General features: G+C 39.1%; 2 protein-coding genes across 7 annotated transcripts in view; one reads left to right on the forward strand and one right to left on the reverse strand.

Annotated features, from left to right (window-relative positions):
* erc2 (ELKS/RAB6-interacting/CAST family member 2) overlaps positions 1–4588 on the forward strand; it is a 74337-nt gene extending 69749 nt beyond the window's left edge. For all 6 annotated transcript variants that reach the window (XM_041782914.1, XM_041782918.1, XM_041782917.1 and 3 more), the window contains 3 exons: positions 1013–1624; positions 4285–4352; positions 4459–4588. In XM_041782914.1, coding sequence (XP_041638848.1) covers positions 1013–1624; positions 4285–4311 — 639 coding nt within the window. In that variant the 3' untranslated portion in view covers positions 4312–4352; positions 4459–4588. The remainder of the gene's footprint in view (positions 1–1012; positions 1625–4284; positions 4353–4458) is intronic.
* Positions 4589–10183: 5595 nt separating this feature from the next.
* Positions 10184–16977, reverse strand: LOC121506908 (protein disulfide isomerase CRELD1). Its single transcript, XM_041782941.1, has 6 exons — positions 16944–16977; positions 15986–16157; positions 15816–15899; positions 13675–13770; positions 13133–13273; positions 10184–13054 (listed from the first exon to the last, which is right to left on the reverse strand). Exons 2-6 carry the CDS (start codon positions 16155–16157, stop codon positions 12834–12836), a joined length of 714 nt encoding a protein of 237 aa, XP_041638875.1. The 5' UTR covers positions 16944–16977; the 3' UTR covers positions 10184–12833.
* Positions 16978–18457: the final 1480 nt, after the last annotated feature.

Here is an 18457-nt window from a genome sequence, read left to right on the forward strand (position 1 = left end):
GTCGCCTGCGTATATGGCGTGCGCCTTAACCAGTCGACTACCGGCGCGCCAGGCATCACTTATTTTTGAAAGAAAATGATTAATTACAGTTTTGCTTAGGTGAGCGGACACACTTCAGTGTGGGATGGTGCAACCAATGTAAAACAGCAAAATGTTATATTACCATAAAATCGCTGCTCAGGTCAAGACATAAGTGACAGTAAGGACAGCTCAAATAGAGTTAGTATTCCTTCACTCATAGGGGGAAGAGCTCAGCTAATGTTAGCAACATAAACAGAAAGAATCCCCAGCAGAAGCTTCAACAATCAAAGCAATGGCTCACAGTCACCTGGGATAAGGAATTATCTCAGCAACACACCGCTAATCCTGTCCATAGGTAGCCTGCTGATGCTGATGTGTTTTCATAACGTGATATATTACTGATTAGCTTTCACTCAAGGTCTAAAAGCCAGAGTAAACATTTGGATTTGATTACTCTTGGATATTAAAGCAATGACTGACCTGTATGCTACTGGTCTTTACTGCTGATTCTGTGGTAGTAGGGGCCATGAGTGTTAGTAGGTTAGCTGTGCAGGGGTTAACGGGGGGCACTTGAGGATAAATAAAATACTTAAAATATCTTACTAAACATAAAAAAAAAGATTACAAACATTAGCCTCAGGCAAATTCTGCAACTCCCTTTATTCATTTATTCAAGATATTTTGCTTAACACCTTTGAATGGAGACAGATTCAGCCCTGAGGGTTTTATGCTAGGCTAAGTGCCTTATCTCATGCATGTTGTGATCTATTTTTTTCCTCTAAATAGGAGGCCTTCTCCCTAAATATTATTTTATACATAGTCTTAACTTTAGAAATAGTTGAAGCCCTAATTGGTTTCATATTTATGCGCTGGGTTGTATACATTTTTTTTTTTGTTTTTTGTTTTTTGTTTTTTTTTACATGTCCACCCACATGTGCTTGAAATGATAACTTTATGTTAAATGTTTGCACTGTCTCCCTTCTCCCTGCAGACTCAGAGCAGAATGAAGCTAATTGCAGACAACTATGAAGACGAGCAATATCACCCACACGGTCCTCACCACCCCCAGCCCCAGCCCCCTCATGCCCAGCCTCAGCCCCAGCCCCAGTATCCCCATCCCGCCCATGCTCCCCACGCCCAACAGACTCCATACCCACACGGCATGCATCCACAACACCCGCAGCACCCGCAAGCCCCCCAACAGCACCCACACCCACAGCAGCCACAACCCCAGTACCCTCACCCTGCTCACCCGCAGCACCCCCAGCAGCACCCTCAGCATGCTCAGCCGCCTCCCCAACATCAACAGCACCCACGGCCTCCCCAGCCCCAACACCCACACCAACAGCACCCACAGCATCCTCCGCAGCACCCACATGGACATCCTCCTCCACAGCACCCTCATCCACAGCACCCACATGGCCCTCCTCAACAAGGACCCCATCCCCAGCATCCACATCCCCAGCACCCTCAGCACCCTCAGCACCCTCAGCACCCACAGCACCCACATCACGCCCAGCATCCACGTCACCCGTCGCCCCATCATCGTGGAGGGCCAGCACGAGGACCCCCGCATGCTGGTCACCGCCCAAACCAGGACCAGGTGAGACGTTTTCCATGTCATCATATATAATTGTTCTGCTACCCCCAATTCACCAGGGACTTCGATATCACTGACACATTTTAAGTCTTTTGTAGGTAGGGCACCTAAGCAAACTTTCTCAATAAAATAAAGCCATAAGCAACAGGGTGCTTATGGGAGCTTCCTGTCTGGGGATGTACAGTATGTTAAAAAGCATCCAATCTGCTCAGAAGAGCACTGTGGCATCTCCAATTTCAGCTCATAGATATTAAACATGTTCAGTGTTTAGAATCTGATATCCTGTTGTGTGTGGGACACACAAAGGAAAGCCAGGCACGTCCTAGAATTGTAACATGAAGCGATAAAATAACCAGAGAGGGAAGCACAACAGCAGCAAATGAATTTTACTCTCCTCCATCTCACAAAACATATGCAGTTTATTTTCTTTTTTATTGTTAATTTTCAGTTAAAAAATGTCCAACCCCATTACTGCTGGCAGGTTGCCATTCTCTAAATTTATGAGGTTGCAAGATTTCTACTCTGAGCAAAGATGGGCAAATCAGGTGTCCAAGATGGCCACACTGACATAACTCTTACTACTAAAGAGCTAAATTAATATAAAAAAAGGAAATTCTTTATTTAAAAAAGAGTATTAAGACCACTTTAAGAACAACAACAAAAAAAAAGATTCAATCATTTTCAAGAATAAAAGACTTTTTTTAAATTAAGTCATAATTTTACATGAAACTAATGTCCAAATTTAAAAACTGCATTTTTTAAAGTTTATATTGTCATAAATTTCTGACATTTTAAAATTGTAAATTTTAAACAGTAACTGGATCAGTCGTCTCCCAAATGCTGTCAGTTTGTTGTTTTCTTCTAAATAGCCCCAAATTAGAGCAATGCCTCTTCTTCCAACTGTAGATGCTAATGATAATGTGATGAATTCAGATTCACATTCTGATTTTCTCTATTGCTCAGTCCCAGTAAAAAGTGTAACTTAGGCCTTTACCTGCAGTTCTTTTACAAGGCATTTCCACCTGGTATGATGAATGTTGAACAAATGATGCACAATAAGAAAACTAAACTGTCTGTTCTTAAAAATTCAAGTTTCTGTCCTCCTAAATTTATGACTTTATATGTTAAAAAATGTTGAGTCCCCCCCCCCATAAATCCCATCTTTTTCAGCTTGAAATTTGTAAGTTTCCTGTGTTTATGACTTGAAACTCAGATTTTTTATAAACCTATAATCTAAAAAATATATAATTTTTCACCAAAATGAAGGCATCATTTTTATTTTATGTATTTATTTATGCATTTATATTTTTAAAGTGGCCCTAATATACCATCAAATTATTCAGACAATATTACAATACTGTAAATTAAATTTAATGAAACAAGACTAGGTTAAAACTTGGTATATGGCTGACTGAAACTATCTGGGATGTGTGTTGCAATGCCTGACTGAAATGTGTGTTCTGGCAGTGATTTTTTCATTTTAACTATTTTTTAGTTATTATTATTATTTGCCTAATTTATTTTAACTGGTTACATAAATTTATATAGTTTTATTTTTTCTTCTTTCCCTCTGTCTGAGTGGAGACGAAGCCCTGGGCAACGTCAATTCTCCCAACTCCCACCATCAGAAAGTCATGCCGAAACAGACCAGGAGTAGAGCGAAAAACATCTTTTCTGTCACAGAAAGCTTTCAGTGTTAGTCTCTGCACTTGTTTAAATAAATACACATTGTCCAGTTCAGACACAACCGCTGCTGCGGCTACGTCCAAGTTAATGGCTCCACTAGCAGGTCTTGTATACAACTACACACAGCAACTAACCCTTTCCCCGTAACTATCACATACATAGATACAATGCTAAAGCTATAGCTGAGGTATATTTAGCAGTGGAGGCAGCCATTACCAATGACTTTCAGTACAAGCAAACCGAACTCTGTATGGTATGACTCTGAAAATAGGATCACTCACTCAGGCACTCAGTCAGTCACAGACAGAGCTATCTGTAGGGCTGACCTCAGCAGTCAGCCAAAAATGTATACAGCTTTTATTAGGTTTTATATTTATTATATTACATTTAATCACAAATACATATAATAATGCTTAATTTAACAAGCGGAACACAGAATAAATGCCAATTTATCCATTTCTTTTAACTCCAATCAACACATTATTTACTGGTATTGAAAGTAAATTTTGACTTTATATATACATTTTTAATACATTTGGAAATACATACAAAAGTTTTACAAAACAATAATGGAAATTTAATTTACCTATTTTTTGCAAAGAACTTAAAATTTCCTAGAAATGAAAGATTATTAAACAAATTTCTGTTATTCTACATGTTATAATGTGTTTGGTCTCTGTATGGTGTTGTACTGGAACATCAGCTTCTTTTACTTTACAGCAGATTTTGTTATATTTCTTTTTTTTCCAATACTGATTTAGTGATATAGTGATATAGCAGCACCTCTGTTAAACTTACTCTAATTTTTCACCATTTAGAGTCTTTTCCTTTTTTAACATCTGTTAAGATTGTACTGTAGGGAACTAAAGCAATGACTTCATATATATATATACATTCTTTGCTGTTTAAAAAATGTCTTGTTTTTAAAATCTGTACCTGACTTTGTAATTACTTTTTTCTTTTCCTGCACATCTCAGGATGACGACGAGGGCATCTGGGCATAATCCCAGCTGTGACAACCAAAGCTCTAATGTTGTTTTGAGGGGTGAGATTCATTCAAGACTTTTACACTGATATGATTTGCCGTTTTTCTCTCTGCCTGCAGTGTATGGCACATTTATCTAAAGATGTGTTTTATTCCTGTTATCCAGATGATTCAGTCACTACTGGAGGAGCACAGCCATGCCATGATGTTGAAACACCACCTGACCAGACATTTCTTACCTCCACCCAATCAACACTCAGCAATGGGACCTTTTTTTTTTATTTTCTGGGGGAGGGAGGGGGCACTCAGGTGTGCAGGTCATGCACGGAGACTGACAGCTGAGCAGGTAATTTCACACATAAGGTTACATATAATATTTACAACCAAATGCTTTTTTGCAAATGATTTTTCTAAGTTGCTTCATATGCATCTCTGAAATTTGCAGAAAAATCTTGATCTTCTTCACCTGAAATTTCCAACATATTTAGTCATTTATGTCACTCACAGCTCAACATATTTCCTGTCAAGGGGGTGAGATAGGTGAGGTTCTCAGCAGGCATGACAAGAGTTCAAAGGACACAGCAGTCATAGCGTTTACAGGATAGTCAAGATGGCAAGCAAAGCAAGTCCAATATTATAACAAAGTTTTTGCCTTTATGTCAATACAACAATGTGAAGCATTTTAGTACTGAAATGTGTGTATTAAATTAAGATAATTACAGCTCCTATGTTACATATATTTTTAGTTGAGTTCTTACATTACCTTAAATATTTCCAACAGTTTTCAAAACCACAGACTTTTTGAAATCCTTATAATTATAACAGGATGTGTCTTTTTATCATTGCTGTCATAATGGAGCAGCCATGACAAACACAATTTGTTTGTCACTGCCATGAAAACGCTGGATGTTACGTGAAAAACTGCTGCATAACAAAGTAGAAGCTGCTTCTTAAAGCTGCCTTTCTGTTGTATCTCATTCATGTTTTGTGCTGCTTCCTTGTGATGAACCTCAATTATTTTCTGCCGTTGGTTGCAAGTTCAATTGCACAAAATCCACTCACAATGCAGAGACAACCACGTCAAACTCAAGATATAGAAACACAATAACAATAAAAGTGACTTTTACCAGCTACATTTACACAAGCTTACACACAAAAATTTCTTGGCCCCTCATAGGCTAAATGAAAGAGTCTTCCTCAGATTTGATTTGATAATATCAACAATGTTGGGGCTAGCCTTCTGGCTAAGATTTGCCATGGCCAGGCTCAGATCAGCAGAGAAAAAGTTTAACAAGATTATGTTTGGGGTCATGTGCACCTCCTTTTCTTCTCCTTTATTTTCTAGTATCCCAACTTTTTTCTGTCCCTGACACAGCGATAAATACCCTGTTTCCACCAAATTGGGTTTAGGGCTGGTTGGGAGCCAGTGCTTAGCCAAGCACCAGTTCTTTAGTTAGTTCTATTCATTTAGTTCTTTTCATTGCCAAAGAGCTGGCCCTTGCCAGAAAAACTGGGTCCAGCATTGAACCAACTCTTTGCTGGCCAATAATCAATCAGGTTATGTGCATTTCTCTTCAGACATGACCACCATTCAGCACAGTTATGATGAGCAACAAAAATCCATTGAACAGGTGTGCTTGGTGAGTTTAAGGAGAGTTGAAACGGCAACACTTGTAGAGCAAGAGGATCTGCTATTTGTGTTGTTGTTGTTCTGGAGCTTGGCACTAGTGTTGCTGGGAAAACGTAGATGCATGGTGATGTTATATAATATATTGACATAGCTGTTGGGGCAAGTTCCTTCCTGTGGAAAAGCAAGCAGCTCTTTGTCGGTTCTTTAATCTAACCAACTCTGGTCCGGCTCCAGCTCCAGCCAAGCACCAGCACTGGAACTGATTTGGTGGAAAAAGGGGTAACAGAGTCCAACAGTTATGTTCCATGTGCCAACCCCTGGAGTTAAGGTTCTCATAAAAAATGTCATGCCATTTAAAGAAGAGGTAGTTGAGTATTAGCAGTGCAAAGTATTTAGACCATTTTCACTTTCATCAGTTTTGTAATTGTTATTGTTTGTTATTTACCGTTTAAATTCATTTTTCCTCTTATTAATCTACAGTTAGTGCCCTATAATGACAAAGTGAAAAAAAAAACAATTTTAGAAATGTTGCAAGTTTATGATAAACAAGAAAATGAAATATCATATTGACATAAGTATTCAAAGCCTTCACAACAACATTGATGTTGCCTGTTGCCTGTTTTCTGGTCAAATTGAGCAATCAGGGTAGAAGAGCCTTAGTAAGAGAGGTGACCAAGAACCCGATGGTTACTCTGACTGAGCTCCAGAGATTCTGTGTGGACATGGGACAGAGTCCCAGAAGGACAACCAGCACTGCAGTCCTCTGTCAATCTATAGATTCTGAGATTGGCTATACGGAAGCCTCTCTTTAGTGTAAAACATATTAAAAAGCCCTTGGACTGATAAAGAAGATTCTCTGGTCTTGTGACACTGAGATTGAATTGTTTGGCCTCAGTTTTAAATGTTACATGTGGAGAAAACCAGGCACCGCTCATCACCTTCCCAATACCATCCAAACAGTGGAGCATGGTGGTGGCAGCATCATGCTGTGGGGGTGTTTTTCAGCAGCAAGGACTTGGAGGCTGGTCAGGGTTGAGAGAAAGCTGAAAAGAGCAAATTACAGAAATCCTGAACTGAATCCTGTTCAGCAGTGCTCAGGACCTCAGACCAGGCCAAAGGTTCACCTTTCAACATGACAGTGACTCTGAGCACAAAGCCAGGACAACAAACAAGTGGCTTAGGGACAAATCGGTGAATGTCCTAGAGTGTCCCAGCCAGAGCCCTGACTTGAACCATATCAAAGATCTCTGAAAAAAAAATGGCTGTCAACAGATGGTCCCCATCCAACCTGACGGAGCTTGAGAGGAAAGAAGAATGGCAGAAAATCCCCCCTAGTCCAGGTGTGCAAAGCTTGTTGTGTCATATTCAAAAAGACTAAAGGCTGTAGTTGCTGCCAAAGGTGCTTCAACAAAGTACTGAGTAAAGGGTCTAAATATTTATGACAATGGGAAATTTCAGTTTTTCTTTTTAATAAACTTGCTGCAATTTTCATCCCTTGAATTTAAAATGGTTAATGTTTTTTCTTACCTTCATGTGGCTGGGTTCCAGAAAGCTTTCACCTCTATCTTCCCTTATGGGCTGGCTTATGTACACTCTCTGTCTCATTCCAAAGTTAAGGTAGAAATCTTACCTGGGGCCCAGCAGAAAAACTTTTGGTAAATTTAGGGTCAAAAGTTTGTGCACACACATGCAGCTCAGCATGAACAATTTTTAGGCAATTTCCAGTTTTATTTATGTGTAAAAACACCATATATTATTATAAACACATTTCTGAACTGCCTCTTATACTCTCTTCTTCTTCATTTTCTGCTCAAGGTGACCCTGGATCTCTTTGTTTGCACAGGAGCTGATGTCATCATCTTCTTGGCTACTGATCACAGATGGAGTGAAACTGGAGTAAAAAGATCCAAAGTTGCTGCTAACAGAGAAACGGATGCTCTCTTTGTCAGACTCCTGCTTCGACGAGCGATGTCGTCAATGCCCCAGAGGTCACCTCACCTGTCCGTCACCTGTGGGACACTGTGCCTCCTCAGGCCAACGACGCCTTCTTCATCCTCCCAGCAGAGAGCTCCTGATTGTCTGTGCTCAGTATTTTGTTCTTCATCCTTCTTCCACTGACTGATTCAAGATCATGGTTGTGTTGGTGTCTGCTTCACCTGCCGGACTGACTCCTCTCGCTCTGGTTGGCTCCCAGCTGACTCTGTCTCAATCCTCACTGCCCTGCTGACCCCTCTATCTGGCTGTCATGACCCTCAGTGTGCACAGTCTCTTCTGTTGTTTTAGTCATCTGATTGTGTCCATGAGATATTTGAGCCTTTGTGGCACACGGTGACCTATTTTATAACCTTTATACCTGCTCCTACCACATCCTATTTCTAGTGCAGATCATGTCTAGCATCTTTAGAAGTGATGTAATGTCCCTTCACTTGCTTTTGCCACGATAGCATGTTCCACACAGCATTTCTTTGAGTGATTTTTGTTGTCATTCCTTGTTGGCAAAAAGAAAGAGCTCAGAGTTTACAGTAAGTCCGCCTTTAGCCCAGTCTGCAGCAACAGGGTTTCCTTGGCTGCATGAGCAGGGCCCTTTACTTCTTCTCGGGCGTGTTTTGGCCTTAAGGCTGCGGCTGCCATTGGTGTTTCTTCATGTTACCTCATTTGAATCAGAAGTAGTCAAAAAAAAAAAATCAATCTATGCAGGTGTTAACATGGAGTGAATGCGTTTGTTTTTTGGTTCTTCATTCTTTTCACAAATTTTTCAATCAAAGTGTAATTACACCGACCAATCAGAGCGGCCAAGAGAGCGGTCACAAAATATTCACTGGTCAGATTATTTTGAGGTTCTGAGACTATGCACCTATGCACCTCCTCTGTGTTACAGGAATTTTTACTAATGGTGCTTCTGCTGGTGCTTAAACTGAATGGTGTCAGAAGACCTGGTTGAGAGCATCCTTTTGTCCTTTTACAGGAGAATAAAAAAAAAGCTTCATAAAAGACAGCTTTGTAAATATGATTCGACTTTGGGGGACTACTGCTATCATCAAACTGTTTCAGACTAAAGGAAGCGATATTGAATAGCTGTTTTCCTGCAGGTCTATTTGTACCATTGACAGCCCAGTTTCTGACCTGCTCCCCTTTTCCTGTAATCCTTCTCTTCCAGCAGTAGACTGTGTGACCTCCCCGAGCATAGTGACTTGTTTTCTCCTTCTCAACAAGGTGGCCTGTGCCTCGTTTAAAAAAATAATAACTGTACACATATATGATAGATATGCATATATTATACATATAGAGAGAAATCTATACAGTGTGTCTATACGTGGTCAGAAAATCGTTTCAAACTGACAAAGATAAATATATATCTACGTTTTTTCTTCATAGTTATTTTTCTAACTGGCTGGAGGTCAGAGAGTTGTCTTATTTAGCGCGTTGAGTGGTGTGATTTTTCTCTGATTTGTACTTTTGTGAGAAAGCCCCTCAGCAGCAAGTAACATTCCCTGTCTGAAACAACAGGACAGCCCAGAAAAGAAAGAGCTTTAGATCAGTTTAAAAGAGAAGTATATCCAAATCTATATAGAAAGATAGAAAAGCTGACATTATTACATTCCTTTTTAAAAAACATTCAGTTGAAGACCATTTGCTTGTGGTGACAAAGAAAATATAGTCTTGAGTTTTTGCAGCTCGCATAAGTAGCAATGAGATTATGTCTGCAGCACTCAGCAGCGGACAGAAAAACTTGCACTTGTGAGTGAGGACTATCACTATGAACATCCGAGTGGAGGGTTGAGTGACTCTGTCGGGATGCATTTCTTTCATAGTCGTCGTCGTCGTCTTGTGAAGTGGTGACAAAATGTGACTGTGACAGCTGATTAAGTAGAAAAAAACCAACACACAATGTTGCAGTGTTGTGAACAATTGAATTAGACTGTTACACTTCCTCTCCCTCCCCTTATGGTGCCTGTGTGTGTCTCCTGTATATGGCCAAGTGTTGATTGTTATATTTACAGTAAGTGTGTCTCCCATTTCCACAACCCTGAGATGATCCATGCATCATGATTTGTGTGTCTGCTCCACCCAGCTCCTGTCACTGACCAAGAATCGACATATTGTGTGGTGTTTGTGTTTACAAAAGTAACCAGAAAGATCCGGGTGAGATTTTTTTTCTTAAAATAAAAAAAGGGGAAGACAATGCAAACAGACAGAGGAGCAAAAAATCCTCTCACTTCACCATCGGGGGGGGGGGGGGGGGGGAGTACAAATCCTCCATTTTCAGGTCCTTATCTACTGAATACTTGAAGTAGGGGGTTCTCCTACCAAGAGACACCATTTATGATTTACATGGTAGAAAACATGAAACATTTCAATCGTGCCCATGCATGCTGATTTTTACATAATGTGCCAACTGAGAGTGGTGATGTAAGGATAATCTCCTGTTCTCTATGCAGAGCGATTTCTCAACTGTCATGTCAAAAAGGTTTAGGAGACACACGGGCTTATCTCAGCTGAGGCTTAGACTAAAAACTAATCCTGGTTGTGTATGACTGACACCGGTGTGAGGTGGAGTTGACAAGTCAAGTCTGCATCAGTGCCTGGAGGCAGCCGTGTAGAAAGACTCGACATTAAAGGCCTGTAGAGTTAGCAGTAATTCAAAAGCCTTTGAGAAAAAGTATGACAAGCCTAGCATACATTTTCACTTTATTGTTCTTATTCATATTTTTTTGCTTTTTTTATTTATTTTTTTGTAGGTTGCTAAAACTTTGGATCAAACAAATCACTGTGACCAATGCCAGAAACTCTTTTCTTTGACAGAACAAATGTTTACTTTTTTATTTTTCATTTAAGTTAGCTTTATTTTTTCTATTGTTTGCGCTTTTGAATATGCCAGTTTGAGACTGTACTATTTGTAAAAGTAAATGTTTTGAACTGTACAGTAAAAACCTAGGAACAAGTTAAATGTGAGTGTCCAGCATGCTGAATGACAACCCGTGTGAACGTGAGCTAATCTCCCATGATGCATCATTCCTCACTCATTAATTGCATCTGCATCGTGCATTGTGACGGTGTGATGTTGTGTTTGAGAGTGATGTGTGTGTCTCACTTACTGTGTCCCATTAGTAGACAGCCTGTGCAGTTTTGTGAGAGTGCAGCATGTTTCTTGGGGTTGCTCGTGTAAATGTAACCAGAAAAGAGGGATGTGCGTGCGTATGAGTGGGTGTGGATGTGTAACTGCCTTTCTGGGTGTTTGTCAGTATGTGTGTATCTGTGAGTCTCATGAATGCACAAGAGAAAAATCTATTTAAAAAAACTTTATCAGAAGAAGTCCCTAGAGAAAAAAAGCGAGACTGAGTCAAGTATTGAATGAAGCATGATGTTTAGTTTTTTTAAACCTAGGAGGCTGTCCTCAGTGCCCCCGTTTGCTATTGTATGTGCTGTATCAGAATATTACTATTGAGTGTTGGCCAGCTTGTTTATATCCATCAAATAAAGGTGACTTTCTTTCTGTCTCTGAGGGATTTTCTACTCTAATTAAAAAAATGTTAAACCTGCATTTTTCTATATGAAACATGACTTTAGGTTATTGCAAAAGGAAAATCAGCACAATAATGATGTACAGATGTGGACAAAATTATTAGTCCCCCTATAAAAATGTCATGTTTTCTCAAGTATCTTCCAAGTGCTGTTAAACAGAGCAAGGATTTTTCAACACAGCTTTCCCAAATGTCCTAGTTTAAATACAGTCATGGACAAAAGTATTGGCACCCCTGGAATTTTTCCAGAAGCTACACCATTTCTCCCAGAAACTGTTGCAATTACAAAAGTTATTGTATACACATGATTATTTCCTTTATGTGCATTGGAACAACACAAAAAAAACAGGAGAAAAAAGCCAAAATTGACATAATTTTACACAAAACTCAAATAATGGGCCAAACAAAATTGTTGGCACCCTTTTAAAACGGTGGGTAAATCATTTTGTTTCAAGCATGTGATGTTCGTTTAGACTCAGCTGTGGCAAGTAACAGGAACTGGCAATATAGAAATCACACCTGAAGCCAGTTAGAGTATATAAAAGTTGACTCAACCTTTATGTTGTATGCCTGTGTCACACCAAGCATGGAGAAGAGAAAGAGCCGAGAATTGTCTGAGGACCTAAGAAGCAAAATTGTGGAAGAATATGAACAATCTCTATATAAACTAATATGATTCCAAATAAGCACCTTTCAAGTTTAAATCAGACATTTACTTAAGTCTTATGTCTGTTAAGGGTAACAGTACACATTTTTCTAGGTCTTTGTGATTTGTTAGTTAAAAATAACAAATACAATAAATAGAGACATACTACTGTACAAATACCTGCTGTCATGATGAAACAATGACTGTATAACATTAGAGGAGACAGAGTTTACATTCTACACAAGTCATAGCTGAGATAGTTTAGATCCAGACTTGAGTTACATTTGACCTCCCAGTAGGTGTAAGGTCTTCCTAAAACTTTGACTGTCTTGGTGAATTGTGTTGGAAGACTGGAGAACTTGGAAGATGGCAAGGAACTGAGGATCTTACTGGCTGTTTGGCATTCTTCGGGATAAATCTCATCCCTCATAAATGTATAAAAGCTTTCTTGGGCCTCGAAATTCATGAATTGTGTCTCCTAAGCATAAAGTATAAAACTTTCACTGCTTTCCTGTGGTTCCACTAACTTAAAAATTTACTCTAAAAATTTCTTTTCTGATTGGAAAAGGCTGATTTGATTAAAGAACAATATTTTTGAATATCACTAATTTTTATCACCATATTTAATGTTAATGCAGTATATTCACATGACAGTGACTGTAAACAGCCTTGTTGAACAACAGTCCATGCATTGGTGCTTCTGAACTCTTACATATGTCAGTCCTTTTTAGATCAGCTCAGTTTTACTGTCCTTTGAGGAAGTTGCCTAACAAACGGTCTCCCCGGTCAGAGAGCCAGTATCCTGCCATGGCTGCCACCGCTCCTATGAACAGAGACGTGTAAACCATATCTCCTTTAGCAGCCAGTGTGGCTAGAGCACAAAGCAACACCCCGAAGAACATCTGCTGCAGCACCTCTATCTCATCATCCTGGATGTCCTCAAACAGACCTTTCTCTTGAACCCCTGTGCAGAGAGACAGACATGTCAGACACAGGTAGAGGTGCTCAAGTCTTTGTGGGTAGAAACATTTCACAGACTTACTCGGCTGCTGTTTCCTCACACAGACACCATCTCTGTGGAAAAATCCTTGAGCACAGTCACAGCGAAACGAGCCTATTGTGTTGATGCAGATTTGATCAAGACCCAGACAGGCCAGCACTCTGTCACTACATTCATCGGTATCTGAGCAAAAGATATACAGTACGTTATTCCATCAGAGACTCCTAGATCACTGCTACTCATAATGAATACATGGAAACAATATAATACAATTAAACTTCAAATAAAAGGCCATACTAATTTAAGGCCTGGTAGCTTTTAGTAGCCTGTGTTGACAAACAAAGATGGGACTCCATTAGAGACCTAAAGGCCAGCACAGCATTTATTAGTGAGTATATTAAAAGCCCCACCCCACACACCCCTCTCTCTCCCAAAGGAAATGTACTATTCTAAAGTCCCCATCTTTACTGTGCTTAAATGTTGTTTGAAAAATTAAAGGCCTGTTTCACATGAATGTCTGTCCTAAATAAACGTAGGGTGATTTCACAGACCGAAGACATAGATTAAAGATATTCTCTTTTTACCCAAACACTTGGATCCTGTCAGTGTGAACCCAACGGCACACTTTCTGCAGCGCGCCGGTCCACTGCCCATACAGCCCACACAGGCTGGGTCACAATCTGAGGACAGGGTGGAGATTATTCTTTAAACAGAGTGCCAAACTGTGAAAATCAAACAGATTATATGACAAAGAGAGCACCATTTAAGCAATATCATACGAGAGACTATCACCACTGCTGGAATCAGTGCTGTGAAGGTGGAGTGTCAAAGATAATATCTAGAACATCCTGACATGGAGTGTGATATTGATTTTAAAAAAAGTTATACATGCAGAAAATAGTACTGAAAAGTTAAACAACAAAAGATTATATTTGAACTTAAACAACTTAACTAGTTGTACAATTAAACTGAAACTATACTGTTAGTAAGCAACCCAAACCTTTCACAGCAGTGATCATCAACTGGCAGCCCGGGGAGACATATCAGGCTCCCTAAAGCTCCCCATCCAGCCCCCAAAAGATGATTCAATTCAGAAAATGTGAGGAGGAAAATAAGGTGTTGTGGTTTTAAGGGCATTTTTTATATTTGAATCCTTAAATCTAACAAATCAACCCTAAAATAATCAAGGCTGTAACAGGTTTATCAGGAATGACTTAATTTTTCAGCTATTTTTTTCACAGAAATCCACCTGTCAGCTATTACAAGTTAATATGATGCATAATAAACACATACTTATGAGTCCAGTCCTGATTAAATTTGCAGTTTTCTGTCTCAACTTTTCAATTCAGCATCTTGGAGAGCTGATTCTCCTGCCTGAGAATCAAAACAAAAGACCTGCTTCCTCCATTTGTTTTTTATCGATCAGGACCCAGCATATTAGCATCAAACCTAGTGACGGACAACCTGGCAGTCTTAAAAATGTAAACTAAATATTCTGATTGCCCATCGGTGATATGGACTGATCTCTCTGTTAATTACAGTGGCTCTGAAGGCCAACAGGATTAATATTTCAAAAGAGCAAAATAAATTTCACAAAACAGAAATATTTCACAAAACACAAATGTATTTCACAGAGCAAAAAAATATATTTTGTGTTTTGTGAAATGTATTTTGCACTTTTGAAATATTAATCCTGTCATACACAAAATCTGTCCCTTGTACAAATGTAGATGATAACCCCTGCTTTACAACCATCGTATGCTGTGTTTGTATCCAGGACTGCAGAACAACTGATTTGTAGAACATTAATTTTATGCTAAAAGAAATTCATTTACTCATGAAACTGAGAAAGTTAGGGCCTGCAGTGTGATTCCAATAAATGAGATTGATTGGTACAGAAAAACAATTGAAAGATTAAGGTTTTCAGAACCCCTGGCTGAGGCGGAGTGATACATACTGTGAAAAGTCCCATTGATGTTCAGCAGTCATTAAAAGCCTCTTCAGCATGCGTGGTTGTAACTTAATGTCTTAAATTTTAATCCCTCACTGGAGATTTCGCTGATTATGGTTAATCAGCAAGTCCCACACTGATTCTTCGTAAGTTATATTTTTGGATATTTCAATATATTCACCTTATGTTGCATAAAAACATGGAGTTCGTACTTTTGATTGTTTTTTGAATTTCAGTGGCTGCTATTGCAAAGATCTGAGTCCCTGTGTGAGCTAGAAGTTATTAGCAGGGACATTTTGAATATTTAAACAAATATATTTCTAGGCTCTTTATGCATTTATTTCTGGTGAGGACATTTTGTTCCTGGATTAAATCATTTATATTTCTGGCTAATTCTACATTGCAAGTAAATAGATCTGGAGATACATCTTGTTACAGTAAAGGAGAGAATTGTTTAAGATATTTATCAGACACATAAAATATCAGTTCCCTGCTTTTGTAGCAGCCAGAATTTTAAGATCTGCCGCTACTTCCACCTCCGTGCCCTTGTCAATTGAACATCTCTAGATCTTTTGATGGCTGTATGCCAGAACCTATCCACTTGATGATTTCAACCTTTAGTCCTGGGAAATGGGGTTCATGATTTTCTGAAATCTGAAATCCTTATTCAGATGTTCATTCAGTATTAATATGAGTCATACTTTTACATATGTATAATTTCTACAATAATAAACAAAGCATAATACTGTCTTTTAGAATGTGAAAGTCACTGACCTCTGCACTCGAAGGACCCTGCTGTGTTGAAGCAATATCTGTTTACAGGACAGTTTCCCACCTTTGTGCCGCACTCATCTATGTCTGAAACACATCAGAAAGATTTTGCGTGTTGTCATTTGTCTGCCATGATCTGCAAACTCCTACACAAAGCTCTGCATATACAGTACCTACACAGGTGTTATTATGGAGAGTCCACCCTGTGCTGCATTCCTCACACTGGTTGTTTTCAGGCCCTGAACACTTCATGCAGGCATGTGGACAGCTGTGTGCCTGACCAGCGACCAGACAACACAGCAGAGCAGCCTGCAGCAAAGCCCTGTGGAGCCTCCACAGTCCCATCTGTCCCAGCACATCCATAAGATAAAACTATTCACATGTCTGCAATATTACACTAGTTTATGGTGATCCCCTCAAGGTAGGAGGGAGAACAGATTATTGATAAATTGAGGTGGATTCAAATTTTGAACTATAGGTCAAACTTTGACAAAACTCAAACCAACATCTTTGTTAATCCTGTCATCCATAACATCATGTAGTCTTAAAGAAGTGTTAGGGGGTCTCAATGTTTGTGTTACCAATTTAGTAAAAAAGCTTCTGGGACTTCAGAATTCAACTAAACTAGACAAAATCCAAGAACTTAACTTAGTAGTTTAAAACATTTGCAAGTTTGTCATTGTTCTTCACTCTGACAACTGCAAAGACAAATTTACGGAGAGTACAATTTCATGCCGAAATAAATCACTCTAAAATGGGTCATTTTGGTTTTGTTTCTACCTCTATTTGTTAAACATACCACTGCTGTAACGTTTACAAGTTACGTCAACCACTATGTAGCCCGATATAGTCCTAATGAATGTTTTTTGTCACAATTTCTACTCGTGGTGTGTCTGATAAGAATTTATTTCTTAAGTATAAAAGATTAATCAGTCATACAGGCATTTGTTAAGGCACTTTTTGTCTTCAACTTTCGTTAGAATTACGTCAATTCGGCTGAAGGTCGCCATTTAACACAGTCACACTTTCATCCGTAACACCGATAAATGAAGTGTCAGTAAATGTGGCACTGATCAGTCAACAAACCGGGAATTCCGTCTGAGTTGAGTTAAGGAATTTTATTTGGCCTACCTCCTTTAAACTACGTCGACTAGGGGGAACTTCTTCTTCTTCTTCTTCGGGCTTTTATGGCGATTGGCAAACCAGCTGAAAGGTGCATTACCACCACCTGCTGAACTGGAGTGTGGATCTGGATTAGGCAGTTGATACTAAATTCTGCAGGCCTAAATAAATTTTGTTCCTTTAAGAAATATGTGCAGCTTTTTGTGTTTCTTGTAACTTTCCCCAAGTATATTTTTTGATGTAAAGATTGTATGTTGTTAAAGTGAATCCCCTGAGCCTCTGTCTTTGCTGTTCATATTGTCTGTAATCCATGATACAATGCTGTAGTCCCCTGTATCTGGTTTATTAAAGTGAGAGTAAAACATTAAATAAACCCATTTTAGAAGTAGTTACATGAAAGGTGGCTCACTTTAGCTTCATTGGATTTAGCTGACGCTAACATAGCTACAATAGCTACGTGATTAACAGTACTGCATAAACCATAGTAGCTAGTTAGCTTTAACAATGTGAGCTTTAGCAAATATAGCTAAAGCTAATGTAGTTACATGGATTATATTGTTGTTTTGTGAGCTAAGTTTTAGCTCTGTTAGCTACACATCTATGTTATATATACCTAAGTTAGCTTTAGCAACGTGGGCTTTGGCAAATGTGGCTAGAGATAACTTATCTACATGGGCAACGTAGATACATAGCTTACGTAACTGCTCTGTGTACTTAGCTTTAGCTACATTAGCTACATAGCTTATGCAGCTAACAGAGCTATGTAAGCTACATTAACTACGCTCGTTATGTTAGAATGTTTTCATGGAGGACAATCTGTTTTCCTGTAAGCAGAATGTTTATTCAACTTCATTTAACATGATGTAATCAGGTGTTGCAGATCTGGTTTTTGACTTTTAACCTAACCCTTACCCAGTGGTGGACAAAGTATTCAACTCCAGTTCTTGAGTAAAAGTATTGATACTCGTGGTCAAATCTTACTCAAGTACAAGTAAAAGTCTCAAGTACTCAAGTTAAAGTACTAAAGCACTTGCTTTTAAAAATACTTAAGTATTCAAAAGTACAAAGTACATTTCTAATATCAGTACATTGCTGTGTTGTTTTCTCAGTGCTTTTGCAGAACTTTGTAACTCTCTGAAACCACCTAATGATGTACTGACTTACATGTAGAACCACTCTGCAACAAAAATGTGTATACAAATATGACATGAATCATTCCTCATTTCTGAAATCTCCAACATCGAGCTGAGATATGGCCAGGGGTGCGCTGGTTTTTCAGTTTGAGTTTCTCCTGCCATCTCCATTGCCTAGTTTTGTTTGAATGAAGGCAGGAGAGCTTGCAACACAGAGCGAGGATGACACAGCCTAGTTCCAAATCCATCCCAGGTGTGAGCGGTAACTGTGATTGGTTCCCTTCTGTGAGGAGCACGGTGCGTGGCCGATTGCATTTTAGAAAAAAAAAAAAAAAAAACACCAACATCTGACTACAAAGCTATGTTGAACCTAAAAGGAATGAGCAATGA

Source organism: Cheilinus undulatus, linkage group 3 (genome assembly GCF_018320785.1).
Source record: "Cheilinus undulatus linkage group 3, ASM1832078v1, whole genome shotgun sequence".
Taxonomy (NCBI): Eukaryota; Metazoa; Chordata; class Actinopteri; order Labriformes; family Labridae; genus Cheilinus; species Cheilinus undulatus.

Bases quoted from the DNA above. Each gene is read 5' to 3' on its own strand.
- LOC121506908 (XM_041782941.1), bottom strand. From the start codon at position 16,157: ATGGGACTGTGGAGGCTCCACAGGGCTTTGCTGCAGGCTGCTCTGCTG. The intron at 15,900-15,985 runs GTACTGTATATG...GATGTGTTTCAG, and splicing joins CCATAATAACACCTGTGTAG to ACATAGATGAGTGCGGCACA. The intron at 13,771-15,815 runs GTCAGTGACTTT...CCCTGTCCTCAG, and splicing joins AGGGTCCTTCGAGTGCAGAG to ATTGTGACCCAGCCTGTGTG.